Below are 14,563 nucleotides of genomic sequence, written 5' to 3' on the forward strand. Positions count from 1 at the left end.
TCTTTGGTGTGGGATTGCGAGCTCGTTACTATGGGTGAGGTTTCAGAGGCGCCGCTGTGGGTTCGTGGTGGGAGGGCGTCGCGTTCCGAGGTGCGTTTACGGGGGCCGGCGATTTCGGCCATGGTTTCCTCCTTTCTCTCGATTCGTGGTGTTTACGAGACTGGTCGATGGATGGTGTGTGAAATATTCCGGTCGTCCCGTACGGTTTCAGTTGTGAGAATGGTCGTCGCTGGGTCGAGGGAATGCCTTCCGAAGCGTCATCCCGCACCGAGGTGGATCGGGCGAGGTACCGGAGCTCTGGCACGCGACGATCCGTTCCCCGCGGGGTTCAGTGTCGCATGCGCCTGTCGATGCATGCTGCCTCAATATTCAGATGCTTGTAGAGTCTCTTGATTCGGCATGTTAGATCTAAAGATGGGTGTAGCGTGATTGCGCCTGGTCGTCACGCAAGACCCGCATCTGCCACTGGCCTATTGGAACGAAGCGTGCTCCGCAGCCCACATAGTCGAGGCTAAACGCTTGGAAACATCTTGGATATATGGGTACTAATTCATGCCGCAATGTTCATCAACCAGTAACTCAAATGTTGCAGTAGAAACTTTCGTAATCCAATTCAGAGATGATGCTGGTATATCTCTTGCCAGCAAGCCTTCTATACCCCTAATACATGACTATTTTCGTACATGCAATGCTCATGATATCAACAGTGTGGCAGTCGGAAACCCCTCTCGAACGCCGCCCAAGACCGCCAAAGGAAGCAGTCTGCAAATAGATTGTACATCGCCTGTGGTCTTCTTACTCGTTGTAGTGGTACACCTACGATGAATGTTAGCAAACAATGTCTGTGTCGCAGGACGGAAAATCACTTACAAGATAGTTTGGCAGTCCGAAACTTTCCCAGTTCAGTCGGTTCGCCATCTTGGCGAAACCCTCCGTCTCAATGAGGTTGTAAAAGGCAAACGGTGGGAACATGGCGCCGTCTCGGTGTACCTCCGCCTTGACGAGCAAAGTAGCGCCGCCGACTCCGTCGAGCTTGATCTTTGCCTTGGGGTCCGCCGATGTGTCGTGCATCTTAGCCATGAGGCTACGGTATGTAGCCATCTCGGCGTACCCTTCGAGCAGAATGTCGTCCTTGCCCATCTTAGCAGCAAGGTCCTTGGCTGTGGGGCTGTCGATCCAGTTGTTGAAGTCGTATTCCCGGATGTCCATGCTCTTCTTGTCTTCATTGTAGTATCTCTGGAAGCAGTTGGGAACGATGATGGGCACGTCGTAGTCGGCCAGATCCTGGATCAGAGTGGGTGGTGTCTCGACGATGTCTGCGTCCATCCATAGGACCCATGAGGTTGTGGGACCCAGCGTTGTGAAGAGGAGCGAATTGCGCGCCTTGGCCATGGCTGCACGTCGCGCCTTCTGGTTCTCCATCTTGTGGCGCTCGGCTTCGGTTTGCGACTGGAGGGGGGACTCGGTGTCCTGACGGAGGATGGTAATGGCGGAGAAGCGATTCTTCTTGGATCCAGTTTGTGTCTTGGTGACTTGCGCCTGTAGCGCTGCGTATGCGGCATTGCCCTCCTTAGTCTTTGGTATTATGAAGCCCAGGGAGATGAGGTTGTGTGGGTAGTTGAGCTTGAGCAGGTTGTCCCAGTATTCTTGGTAGAACTTGGCCAATGGGGTGAGAATCAGGACCGTCTCCTCGTTTTCGATTGGCGTGCGCGTGTTGGTCACGTTGTTCATATAGTAATGTACGACGGGCGGCGCGGCCTGTGGAGCATTCGCCTTGGACTTGCGGAACGGTAGCGAGGGTGGCGAGAGGGGGTTCGAGGCTACCTCTCCCCCTCCTTTTCTGGTAATGGATGGCACATCGGTCCCAGAGAAGAAGAAGACGAAGAAGCCGATGCAGAGGATGCCCGCGAGGATTATGGTGATCGGATTCGAGCGTCGGAACGAGCGTGACATGGTGGGTGGACGATTAGGAAGGAAGGCGAACCGCGGCTGCCAAATGGGAGGGGTCTATGAAGGGCGCATCAGAAGCAGAGGCAGGCGGTGGTGATGGTGCGGGCGTGGGTCGGCGCAAGGAGGTGTGTGCGAGACGTGGCCTGGCCGGCGCTCCAAAAAGTGTCAAGGGCGTGTGCAGGCGCCCGAGTGGATGGCAAGCGTCCGGAGGGCTTCCAGGGAGTATAGACGCGTCGGTTGACAGGCTCAATGCTCGGGCTGGCAGGTGACAGGAGTGCTTGCCATGCTACCACGCCCGTTGTCGCGAGATGCGGCTCTGCTTACGTACGCATCTCGTCTCCAGGCCCTGCAGGCATCGCGGGTAGTGCGATCTGCTAGCTGCGGATGGTGCGTCATGACCACCTGCATCTGCATCTTCAACACCACGTCCATGCTTCACTATGGTCAATTGAGCTTCGACAAATGCCTCTACTGGTTGCGCGACAATGGCCACTCTTGAGGCGCGCCGCTGCCGCCGCTCGCCCTCTGCGCTGTCCCTCAGTCATACCGAATAGACGCGCAAACTTCGATCAATTCAAAGCATATCACGCGCCCGTTCGTCGGCACTGCGGCATAATTGTACCACCGTCTGTGGAATCCCATGTAAGGAAATTGCTCCAAACCACTGCCATAATCTAATAACGTCTCCAGCCACACGATCTTGTTCAGCACATCGCTCCTCCACCACTGGACGTCGCCCGTCAAAGGACCTTCTGTGTCTTCTTCGTCACGCCTTCGTATGCGCACTACTTGCTGGACGATGACGCTTTCCTCCGCAACGCTCTTCTGCGCGCTTACGAAAATGCGGCCGACATACCGGACCTCCACATAGATGCACTGTGTGCTGTCGTAGACAAACTCCCCGTCAGCAGGGTTGGGGAGAAGAACCCTACTCAGCCGCCTCTTGCTGGCGCGGGGTTCGAAGGAATATCCTACGCGATTCTCCCGTCCGATGTTTCTGTACCGTCCCACGAACTGTCGCCATTGGACAAGAGCGCTATCGATTTCATATTTGCCGAACACAACGTCAAGGACACCGTCTATCGTGACACTTTGCGGTTGCCTCTTGCAAATACTGTCTTCCAGACAGGCTCGCCATCCACGATGATCCTATCGACTTGGACCCTGGATGCGAATCGTCAAATGACCCCTGTATCCAAGACCAACGTTTCTCATCATGGAATCCGCTTAGTCAAGCAACAGAAAGACTCAACTCCCGTTCTCCACGTTCCGTTAATTCCACTCACAATGCCCCGCACAGTCAACGGCTGCATGGGCAACATCATCCGCAGGGTTATCGGGCCTGGCGGTAAATCTCTACAGGCCTCGTCGGAACTTGAAAATGTTGTTCCCAGATTCTTCAAATCGCGAGGACAGCCTGCGCAAGCGACTGTAGCTTGGGCACTAGTGATACCCGATGAGCTGAGGGCCATCATCGCCGCTCGAACGGATGAAATCCTCTCTGGCTTGCCAACAGACGCTCAGAGTCCGGTCTCCGAGCACACCAATGCATGGGAGCGTCTATGGCGCAGTGATTCCCCTCTCTATAACACGCTGGTATCGCAAGCACTTACTGAAGGAGCACGTCTCCATCGAGTCTTGAGTGGTGGAGGTGGATGGGGAAAGAAAGCTGGCTTATTATCGTTGGATCCTGCAGCGGCCAGTCCAGCTGCAGACCCACCAAAGGATGACGATTTCCTCAGCATGATCAGTGATCCCCAAAACTTCGAGTCAACTCTTACGCCAGTGGTGCGAGACGGTGACTCGATACAGTTCTTCATCTCTCCGAAATCTGATCTCGAACAGTTGGCTCAAAAGTCCGGTCACAGAGGGACGATCAGATGGGCTGCCTTTGGGAAAAAGATGAATTGGGGCTGGGAGGTGGGCACAATTCCCAGCACTGTGGACTCGATCCCCGGGGAGTTGTCGCAAGACAGTCAGACCAAAGGAGACAAGATATTGTGTCTTCCTGGCTTTGGTGCACTGAGTGAAGGAGCGATGACGCTTACACAGCACTCTCGAGTAGACGAAGGCAGGCTCCACAGCGTAACTACGACGGTCGATGTTCCGTTTTCTCGTTTCCGGACGATGCGTAAAAATGGAGCTACGCCTGATGAAAATAACGAGGACGAGGACGTAGGTGAGCCTGATGTGGACTCGACCTTCCCATGAATGTGTTCTGATAGCCCAGGTAGTCAAAACATGAGCCAAATACATCGAAATCTGTGCCATCCATTCATACGCAGGTGCCGACTCACAATCTGTCAACTCTGAAAGTAGCCAGCACGTCTCCATCTCAGCAAGAAGAGCAATCGCGGACCCCTCCAAGACTAACAGTGGCGGAACTGGTTCGCAAGCTCAAGATAGAAGGCCAATCTACTTCCGGCCGGCTCCGTGTTCGGACAGCGAACGCAATATTGCGCAGATTCGAGAAGCTCTTCGATAAACAGAAGACGAAGCATACAGCTGTCATGTCAGAAATTTGGCAGCGGCACTGTCTATTGATGGCTGTGAGGTTTAGGACGCTTATGGTTGATGCAGCGGATCTGATGGAACAGGCTGATTCCGTTTTGGACGACATCAATCGCAAGCTTGTGCGAAGGATTCCAGCTAAGGAGCGAGAGAGGCCAAAGGAGGAGAGGCTAGCGAGGAACGCAGAGAAGAGGGAGAAGAAGAGGGCACAAAAGGCTGAAAGAGCGGCACAGAAAGAGGATCGTGCCAGAAGGAAGGACAAGACGAACGCGACATCACCTACAGCGACAGGAGCGCCGATCCGCAAGTTTACCTCCTACGGAATGTCTACAGCAGTCGAGATCGACGAGAAACTCAAACCTGCCGTCTCTGAAGTCTCCCGCCTGACTGAAGAGGCAAGAGCTATCATGGCTGCCATTCAACACACCAAACCACACATCCGCAGAATGCCCGTCTCAAAACTAGCAACAGCCCAAGCCTTCAATCAAACACTAGGTTACGCCGTTCAAGATATCCTCAATCTAACAGAAGAAGCACGCACTATAATGTCTACCATCCAGCAACGCAAACAACAGCACCAACGGCAACGCACCCAGCAGACTCAATGGCGACACCTGCGCCGATGGGGCCGCGACACTACAATCGTATCCTTGAAGCCTGATACTTCACCCAAACTCCTCTTGGACACGGCATACAAAGCGCGCCGAACATCGATATCAATGATGCGAGCCTTCAAAAAGCGCGTCAGAAGCATCAAAGCTCTCATCCGGCAGCGTAAATGTGACCTTCGCAAATTGATCAAGGCAAGGCCAGGCGTCGTGCAAACCCAGCGGCGCAGGCGCATCCGACGCGTCAACCTACCTGTTCATGTTGTGCGCTACCCTTCTGGACGCCGGACAGTGCGGAATCAAACTGTTCCTGCGTTGCAGAAAGGTAAACGTTTTGCGAGGTTTAGGACTGTGATGCAACGGCAGCCGGGGTTCAGGACTGTGACGCAGCAACGGCAGTCGGTGATGGAAGAGAGGAGACAGAAGAGAGATGAACTTGCGGCTACGGTGGCGGGTTGGCTTGGTGGTGGTGGGAGTGCTGGTGGCGATAGAAGTGGTCTTGGATCGTTACTTGATACGGCGGAAGATGAGGGGAGAGCTGGAAGTGGTGGGCGGAGGCGACGGAGGTGAGTGGATGTGGAGGATTGTCGATAAATATTGAGGATGTAGTCGCAAGATGATGTATATACAACTTTAGGATACAGAAGAGTAGGATATCATCGATGCTCGAGAGATGTATTGCATGTCCGCATACCCTATCCTCATATGTATGCACCGCATGCAAACGATACTTCTCCAGCTCATCTCATCTCATGCCTATTATGCTTGCTAGCGCTGAAGAGGTATAAATACCAGCTTTCTCTCTGCTCGAAGCTCTCTCTCATACCAGCTTTTTTCCCCTTTTTTTTCTCAAAAAGATGCGATACACGCGTTCATGTCGTTCTGTCCAAAACCACCTGAGGATCTGGTCATGTTTGGTGCTGACTATCGAAAACAAAAGCTACGGCTGAACAAATTATGTCCTCCCTTCTTCCGAATCTTCCAAAATTCAAGGACGCGAAAGGCCATGTTGTTCTTGAGCTGGAAGCTATCAAAGGAGATAGATCGTCTTTCCGCTGGACTTCTCAAATCTGCACATTGAGAATCTATGGTTGCGCAGCCAGAAGACTACAAAACAAATTGGACAACTATTGATGGTCGTTCGTCGAGCCTTCCTCTCTGCCTAGACTTCTTCCATACACAATCATGCCTTCCTCTTCTTCCTACAAAAGAATCCGAAAAACCAGTCGATGTCTTGGAAAAACCAAATTTCCGTACAATGACCAGGCCTGGCTGTCCAAAAACGCTTGGGCCATTCCTATGTGTTTCTGCTCTTCCGATCTTCAAAACAACTTCAAGAACCGCCTATGCTTTTCTCAAGTCGAAAGCTGGCATTGTCGTTCTTGTCTCCGGTATTGCCAAATATTCGCATACATGTTACATGGTTGCGCAGCCACAAACAGAGCGACCAAATATCGATGGCGATCTTCTGTCCAGCCTTTTCTCTGCTTAGCCTTCTCTCCTTCATACCAACATGCCTTCCTCTTTTCCCCGAAAAGACGGATGGTTCCTATCATGTCCTCCAAAACCATAAACTTCCACGGCTATGACCAGTTTTGGCTGTCCAGAACGTTTAACGATCAATGGCAATCTCTTTCCGCTCTTTCGAACTTTCAAAATTACACTCTCCAGGTTGATGCGTTTCTCGAGCCGACATCTGGTATCCAAACTGCCATGTCGCTTTTCCTGCCGACTCTTTCAAACTGCCTCATGGGGCACTTATGGCTGCGCAGTCAAAAAATACAGCCTCATGATCGATGGCAGGTTTCCGCTGCGCTTTGTCCCATTCATTGAAAAGCAGGTCAGGCAGAGCAGATGTTCGTCCCTCGGGCTCTTTCCCGACCAAAGAAGTTGACTGTCATGTCTATGTCTGCTCCTCGGTGGGCTTTTGCGCGACTTCTACAATCATTCAAAACAGTCTGAACATGGCGACATGGAGTTCACAATCCAAATGTACTACTTAACATGTGTCCAGAGTCTGGATATTCTACCTACATATTGACGAAAGCCGATTTGTCGAAACCGAAAAGGTCAGAGAATACGGTATATGCGTATCCCATGCAATGCGACCATCATATTTTCCAGCCTTGTTTCATCGGAGGATATAAAAACTTCGTCTACCTCTTCACGGTCCTTCTTCCTCCTACCATATCTACACCATCTTTTTCTAAAATTTCAGATACACCCTGCTCATGGAACCAAAAACACGAGCACGACCAGCGATGTCTGGTGCGCTGGGTGCTCCGGTACGCAAACATTTAGCGCTTTTTATTTAAAACACACGCAGAAGTGTGGGATGACCCAAAGTCGTTGACGCAGTGGCTTACTTCATTTCGAGGAACTGTGTAGACTCAAAGCTGCGTTCACCAAGTGCATGTCCGACTGGAGGACTATAAAACGTCTTCTACTTCCTCACCGACCTTCTTCTCTTTACACCACTCAGAAACATCTGTTTCCAAAATTCCTATATCATCAAGTTATGTGTTTGTCAAGCCAAAGAAAGAACTTAGTTCCAACATTTCTATGTTCTCCTCCGAGTTTAAAAAAAGAAGTGGGCAATGTAATGTCTTCCACCTTCTTCCAACTCAAAATTTATATGATACCGTTCGATGGCTTCCGCGAGTCTTGTCCCCTTATAACCACACCAAAGGCCGGACACAGCACTAGTCGCAACGCTGTATAAAAGGCTCTTCCGATCATCGTCAACAACCTACTCTCCAACTTCTCCGGGATACTTCCAAAAAACCAAAAAGCTATAGCTGCACAAAAATGAACGAAAGCTGACGACAAACAAGCTATGTGTTTTTCGCGCGACCTCCAAAGTTAGTCGAAACAGTTGTCGACTCCTGAGATGTGCGGACAAACTCTGCTTTCAAAATTTGAAGGCAGAGCAGACATGGTTCTTTGCCTGCTCTGTCGAAAAGCGAAGAAAAGAGGAGAATGTCTGAGAAGCTCTGCTGTGCCAAAGTCCACGAGATTACAACGCCATGAGTTCGAGACAAAGAGCAGCTCCAAAACCTAAAGTACACGGACGCATGTGTGAGCGAAGCACTAGAAATTCAGGTATAAAAGCCTCTGCATCTTGCCTGGGACTGCTTCTCTTCTTCTCGACACCAGAAAGCTTCATTCTTCACTTCGTTTACCAAAACGCGCTGTATAGCGTCAAATGGGGAGTGAGAGAGAGAAGTTTCCAAAACAGTGGCGAAGCCTGAGTATGTCCGGCGGACGGCGTCTCTCTCTCTCCCCAAATTGCAAACGCGCCTCGAGCTTCTCGCTGCTGTTCTCGGTAATAGTGATGATGATCGTCATCATCACGCATCCTCTCTTCTACGCTCCGTCAAGCAGTCCCATAGCCACCACCACGCCGCAATCCGATATTCCATCGATACGAGAATCTGAACTTGGGTTCATGTTATACGATGTGTTAGTATTGGCTCTGGAATGAGTCAGTAGAAGCTTGGGAAAGTGCCGCGTCGATGAGGCCGATCGGCCGGGTTATGGATCTGAGCCAGATATCCAGTACTCCTATAGCGATGTGTGGTACCGTATCCTTGTTGAGCAATCGCGGTCGGCCTGTGGAAGGTCAGCCTACATGTATGTACTGAAGTCGTGAATCATGTTACAAGTAGTCAGTAACTCTTGCTCGCACTCCCCTCAAACGCCAGAATGAGGTCTATCATCACCACACAACCATCACCTCTCAAGTCCGCACACGCAAAGACAAAACCAAGAATTAAGTAATCTCATTTCTCGCCCATGCATATCCACCTATAATAAGCCTGTAACCCTCCCAGCGCCAATCAATATCAAAAGAAGTTGCCATGTATGCATAGCCACCCAGCTTTTGCCCTTTGTAAAACTCCGAGGCTCATGAAGAACGAGAAAACAGGAACAGAAACACGGGGTAAGTGATATATTTGTTCGACGTTGTGTCCGGCCACTGAGAGCTAGGGGAACTCGAGACATGGACCGCACGATCCCTCCCGCTACGAGGATGAAGCAAGCGAGCGTGATGCTGCTACGTTTCTCGAGCATGAGGATGCTGGGAAGGACCGTGGACGTGCGAACGAGATATCGTGTTGTGTTGGTCACTCAGGGTCGAGAATCGACGCAAGATGGAACCTCTGATCGCGAAACAACCTATAAATCGACTTTCGAGGACGTGAAGTCCCAGAGCATCTTGACTAGGGAATCGGGTAGGGTGTAGAGGTCGACGTGGAACTCGCCATCTATGATTTGTTAGCACGTGCCTTGCAATGGGAGATGATGGAAACCTACTCTCGACGTCATTCTTAGTGTACGTCTCGCTGGTCTTGTTGTCGTGGACCAAGGTGACCACGTGCAGCAGGTCATCCTCACCCAGCTTCTGCAGTCCATCGGCCAACTTCTCCATGTCTACGTTCTTGTCTCTCCGGCCCTTCTTCTTGGCGGCGTCCTTGTTGCGCATGCCGTTGGCCTCGGCGGGACCAGACTCGGCGAGGAGGGCGAGGAGCTCAGGCTTGGGGTTGCGGAAAGTCTGCAATGGCGGGTCAGCAATGTTCTGGCTGATGAATAGCACGCGTATGTGGTACTTACAACTTGGTGCTTGGCCTCATAACGCTCCGACTGGAAGTTGAGGTCGTGCTCGAGGGTGTGATCACCGCCCTTGCCAACAGCGGACAAGACAATGCTCATGTCGAACTCACCCCAACCCTTCTCATCGATGCGGAACGGCGGCTTCTTGATGACTGTTGGCAAGTTAGTGGGAATGCTTGCTGACGGCATACTGCTGAGCGCAGTGTCGGGCGCACTTACTGTGCTTGTTCTTCTCGAATGAAGGATGCAGGTTGTAGACGGCCTTCTCGAAGACGCTGGGCATGACCTCGTTGCCCTGGTCATCCAGCAGCCAGACCTCTATGCTCCATGATCGCATGGGGTATCCCTCAACGGGCGAAGGCTCCGCGCTGTGAATGCGTATTAGCGGCTGGCGACGTGTAGACGCGTGAGATGGGCAGGCGCATGCGATTGCGCGCGGATTGTACGTACATGGGCTTCTGGTGAGTGATGAGCTTGACCCATCGCTTGACCTGCGCGGTTGTTAGCATTTGCGCGATGGTTTTGAGGGCATCTCCAAGCCGCAACTTACGTCAGGCATCTTGTCTGATTTGCGCCGCGAGGACTGCGTAGACGGGCTGCTGCGAGCGTGATTGGTTCCGGCCTGGCTGGAGAATATATACGCGAGGTATGTAGAGGCGGTTCACGTCGGGCGCGGTCTGGCGTGTCGGTCTCTTGCGACAAAGCCGGGGCGCGTGTAGTAAAGGCGTGGCTGGTCTCGGGTCGCGAGCTCTGATTTGGCGAGTTAACTGAGAGATGGTCGCGGGGCGGCGGAGACGGAGACTAGTTGCTCTGGCTTGGCGCAAACCATCAAGCTGTAAGAAAAGCTGCACGAGCACGGAAGCCTGCCTGACAGGGGACTAGCCCTCTGCCAGGCGAGAGACGTGATACGGCATCGGCACACGTTTGCATTGCAGGTGAGACTGCAGGCTATGCAGGGTCAATTTCGCCATTTCTTGAAAGTAAAGCCATCACTAACGCAGTTCGTGCCATCAAGTCTTGCTTGGGGGGACGCCGTTGACTACAGTAGTAGGGCCATTTAGTTACTATCTAGTTATGTGCAGGGTGTGGGTAATCTCTTCTACCACCATCTTATCATGCCGTCCCAATTCCTCATTCACTGTTCGTGCAAACCATCTTTTCGTATCTCATCCCGTCCTCCAAGCTGTTATTATCCAGCAGCATTTACTGCTCCGACTTGCCGAAAAGCGCCTCGTTCTCTTGCTGGGCCTTGATGAAGGCCTCCTTGAACTGGTTGGCATCTGACAGATATAGTTAGTGCTCCGCTGCGCGGTTTCGTGCATCTGCTTGGACTTACTCTCGCTGTTGGCGAAACGGATGGCCAGGGTCTGAGCCTCGGGCTCGCCCTCGCTGACATCGGCGGCGGCGTTCCAGACCCAGCTGCGGTCACTGCCGACGTTGGGCGACAGCTTCATGTCGGGAACAACTATTCACTTCTCAGTATTCGCTTTCCTATCTGCCTTCCATGTATCATACCGTAGTGGTTGGCGCAGACCTTGAGGGTCTTGTCACGGCGCATGACGAGACGGGTCTTGCCATTCTCCTTGTGCTTCAGTAACCGGACGTCACCAGTGCCGCGCTCCTTCCACTCCCGCGATTCCCTGTCGAACTTGAACAGCTTGGCGCGCATCTTGAACACTTGCTCCTCGAGCTCCTCGTTGGTCTTGGTGTCGACCTTCTCGGTGAGGTGCACGACGGGCTGGAAGTCGACATCGGGCTCTTCGTTCTCGGGGTCCTCGTCCTGTCACCTTGTCAGTACATCCTAGGTAGATTTCCAGCCCACACGCACCTCGCCCTTGGGCTTGGAAGCACCTGATGGCTCGTCGACATCATCGGCCTCCTCCTTCTTGACCTTTGCGGGGCCGCCACCGAACATGGAGAAGACGTTGTCCTTTACTGCGGCCGCTGCCTCTGTCGCCTTCTCTGTGATGGGCTTGTCATCCTTGCTCTCTGTGGTGGTCTCGGGCTTGTCAGACGCCTTGTCGGTGGTGACCTTTGCGGTCTCGTCCTGAACAAGAGTCGCCGCAGGGTTGGCGATCTGCTCGGCGGCGGGGTCGGGCTTGGCTGCTTCAGACATCTTCTTCTATTAATGCGGAGTATTCGGGTCTGTGTGTAATAAGAAGAGAGCTGCGTTTGTGGGGGAGATGTGGTGTGTTTGTGGGTTCTTGTGTCAACAACTGCCTGTAAATTGGGAAGTGGGATGCCCCTCCAGAACGCGCTTTACCCGGTTCGGCTCAGGGGACGTGCCCAACGCGCCTGCTCACACCTGACGCAACGTGCACCCTACCAGTCTGCCCTAGATGATGAGTCAACGTGTAACTACGTCAGTACAGAGCCAAGGGCATGTGCGCATCTACAAGCTGCTGTAGATGCATCGTGGTATGAGATGAATTTGACAAGTCCTATAACTCCCAAGTTGTCCTACTGTCCACACCAGGTCCCAGGGGTATATCACTGCACCCTTGTGTCTGCCCTCCTGTCCATATACGCCGCATAATCAAAACAAGACAGTGCAGAAAGTCACATGAGATCCTCCACTGCGTGCCACCTTCCCATGTTCCCTAGACCGCCCCTCCCACCTTTGCACATGCCCAACTCTGCCCCTCACCGCCTTCCTTTGCAGACAGTCCCGCCGCCAACTCCATCTTGCACCTCACGCGAAGAGCATTCATCCTGGCCCTTTGCATTGCTGACGATGTCCGCACCGGTGCGGTCACCTTTCGCAACCCCATCCACGTAGCATCCGGTATCTGTCTTGCCCGATGAGCCTTCATCTCCAGTTGATGCTTAGTCTCCTGAAGTTGCTTGGAAGCGTAGAGATCAAACCCGGCCATGTATTCTTGAAGGTGCTGTGCAGCTACAGCAGAGACGTTGCGAAGGGTGTTTTGTGTGTCCAATATGCTGGACATGGTAGTGTCGAGAAGTTGATCTAGCGTCGACTTGTTATGTCCGAGCATCACCTCGAAGGATTGCCGCAAGAGAGGCTTTGAATGTGTGGCAATGCTGACATTGAACTTATTGAATCGATACTGCTGATCCAGGTCGACAATGTACTCGCCGGTGGTGGTTCGGTTGTAACGTGCTGGAACCTCTTGCGAGTGGCGAGAAACTTGAACCTGAAGTTGGGGTTTCTTCCGGTTCGAATTGAAGGATTTAGAAGGACGGAGTACAAACTGATGGTCTCCGGTGATCTGGATTTCGAAACCTCCAGCCTGGCTGTTCTTCGCCTTCGGCTTCTGGATAGCCTGCTTTGGCTGGGACGGTACGACAGTGAGGCCTCGAGCTTCGTGTACAAGGCTCGAGCGACTCGAATCCGGGTAACGAGCCGCACTTGGAGACACTGACGCTACGGGTGTGATCGTTGTGGTGTTGTTCTGAATCTCTGATACAGCTGGTGACACTGATCGCCCTTGTGACACTTTTTGGTATAGCATGGGGGTATAAGCCGCACCCATGAGAAGCGCGGGGATGAGGGCGAAGAGAACGAAAGCAGATGCTAGCAACTTTGCAATTGGCCATGGTGATCCCATCTTCTTCGTAGACGTCTTGGTTTTGTCACTAAACCACGAAGTGCGGGCTGTCGAGGCAGCTCTCGTGCCCTGTGCCTTCGCTAGATGAGGACTAATGAGTGCGAGATGGCGATTAAGCTGCGATGGCTCGAGTTGGTCGAACTGGTGGATATCGAGGGGCAGTACTTCCTTCAGCTCGTAATCAGTGTTCGGGTTGTCTCGCCCTTCTACGCATGCCCGTAACGACGTGGTGTTCTCATCAACGGAAGTTCCAGCTCCGAAAGGATTGGTCTCAGCAAGTTCGATGCATGGGATTGTCTCGCGTTCGAATACTTCCTTGGCAGATGCAAGATCTTGCTTGTCAGCAGTGCTATCAAGGACGCTTGGGTGACAGAGGACCACAAGGTCTGGTCGATCTGAAGAGTGAGTAGACAGGCCGGAGCCGAACATGAGCTGTCGTCCATCTTCCATGATGGCAAGAACGTGCCTCTTCTCGCGCGACTTATGAATCTCCATTTTGGCACAACGATCAGCGTGCGGGACGGGGGCATAGGGCTCGATGTGACCGCGGACCATGACCGACTTCGAGGCGCTAGGGTAGGCAGCGAGTGCTGCGCAGATCTTAGAGGTGATGGTGCCCTCTGCCCACTTTCCACTACCAATATACAGTATTCGGTATGCGTCTGGGGTGGCGAGAGGGTCCTTGGACAAGGCTGCCTTGACCGACAACCTGATCTCTTTGCAGCCATAACGGTCGAACACCGGTGGCAGCTCGTCCGTGTAACCTGCCGAGCTCTTGATGACGCTGCTTCCATGGCTTACATCAGAACTGCCCGTATCCTGCTCTTGGAGTACGAAATGCCTTGAGCTCATGCTCCCACTCAGGTATGGCGGAACCTCTGTCAAAGAGGAGTCTTCCCCAGATAGTATAGGGTGTACGTGGGTTTGCTGCTCTTGGGATTCGCCGTGCGAAGAGTATGTGCTATCTTGTAAGTGGTGCTCGCCAGCTTCGTATTCGACGTCGTCATCACTGAAATCGTCAGACGTGTCATCGGGCGTGGGACCGTCGGTGGACGCGATCGACTCGGTGTGGGCTTCGTCGTCGGACATGTCCATGACGCCGTCGCCGAGCAGGTCATAACTGCTGTCGTCGAGAGAGCTGCCCGCCTCTTCTGGGGCTCGGCGCTGAGTCGACCTCATCATGAGCGTTTCAAGATCAAGCTTAGTGAGCGAGTGGGCCACCTGCACAGGGGGGAACTTGAGATCCTGAGAGGAGTTAGGCTCGCTGGAAGACATGTCAGCCTGTTCTCATGCGAAATCCAGTGTGATCAG

The 14,563-nt window shown here is 52.8% G+C and overlaps 5 protein-coding genes across 5 annotated transcripts; 2 read left to right on the forward strand and 3 right to left on the reverse strand.

The window, feature by feature from the left end:
* Positions 1 to 795: 795 nt before the first annotated feature.
* On the reverse strand, positions 796 to 1,953 carry J4E87_004458 (uncharacterized protein; the record flags this gene model as incomplete). The annotated part of the gene is made up of 2 exons (XM_049376079.1): positions 796 to 816; positions 871 to 1,953. 2 exons carry the CDS (start codon positions 1,951 to 1,953, stop codon positions 796 to 798), a joined length of 1,104 nt encoding a protein of 367 aa, XP_049234288.1.
* Positions 1,954 to 2,390: 437 nt separating this feature from the next.
* Positions 2,391 to 4,161, forward strand: J4E87_004459 (uncharacterized protein; the record flags this gene model as incomplete). The annotated part of the gene is made up of 2 exons (XM_049376080.1): positions 2,391 to 2,393; positions 2,641 to 4,161. 2 exons carry the CDS (start codon positions 2,391 to 2,393, stop codon positions 4,159 to 4,161), a joined length of 1,524 nt encoding a protein of 507 aa, XP_049234289.1.
* Positions 4,162 to 4,460: 299 nt separating this feature from the next.
* J4E87_004460 (uncharacterized protein) lies at positions 4,461 to 5,639 on the forward strand (the record flags this gene model as incomplete). Its single annotated transcript, XM_049376081.1, has 1 exon — positions 4,461 to 5,639. The coding sequence occupies one exon, from the start codon at positions 4,461 to 4,463 to the stop codon at positions 5,637 to 5,639; it is 1,179 nt and encodes a 392-aa protein (XP_049234290.1).
* Positions 5,640 to 9,248: 3,609 nt separating this feature from the next.
* On the reverse strand, positions 9,249 to 10,242 carry J4E87_004461 (uncharacterized protein; the record flags this gene model as incomplete). Its single annotated transcript, XM_049376082.1, has 6 exons — positions 9,249 to 9,337; positions 9,387 to 9,624; positions 9,684 to 9,835; positions 9,903 to 10,051; positions 10,134 to 10,174; positions 10,234 to 10,242. The coding sequence occupies 6 exons, from the start codon at positions 10,240 to 10,242 to the stop codon at positions 9,249 to 9,251; spliced, it is 678 nt and encodes a 225-aa protein (XP_049234291.1).
* Positions 10,243 to 10,886: 644 nt separating this feature from the next.
* Positions 10,887 to 14,527, reverse strand: J4E87_004462 (uncharacterized protein; the record flags this gene model as incomplete). The annotated part of the gene is made up of 5 exons (XM_049376083.1): positions 10,887 to 10,963; positions 11,020 to 11,148; positions 11,199 to 11,463; positions 11,512 to 11,805; positions 12,428 to 14,527. The coding sequence occupies 5 exons, from the start codon at positions 14,525 to 14,527 to the stop codon at positions 10,887 to 10,889; spliced, it is 2,865 nt and encodes a 954-aa protein (XP_049234292.1).
* Positions 14,528 to 14,563: the final 36 nt, after the last annotated feature.

Source organism: Alternaria ethzedia (genome assembly GCF_023757985.1).
Source record: "Alternaria ethzedia strain BMP 0044 chromosome Unknown scaffold_8, whole genome shotgun sequence".
Lineage (NCBI taxonomy): Eukaryota > Fungi > Ascomycota > Dothideomycetes > Pleosporales > Pleosporaceae > Alternaria > Alternaria ethzedia.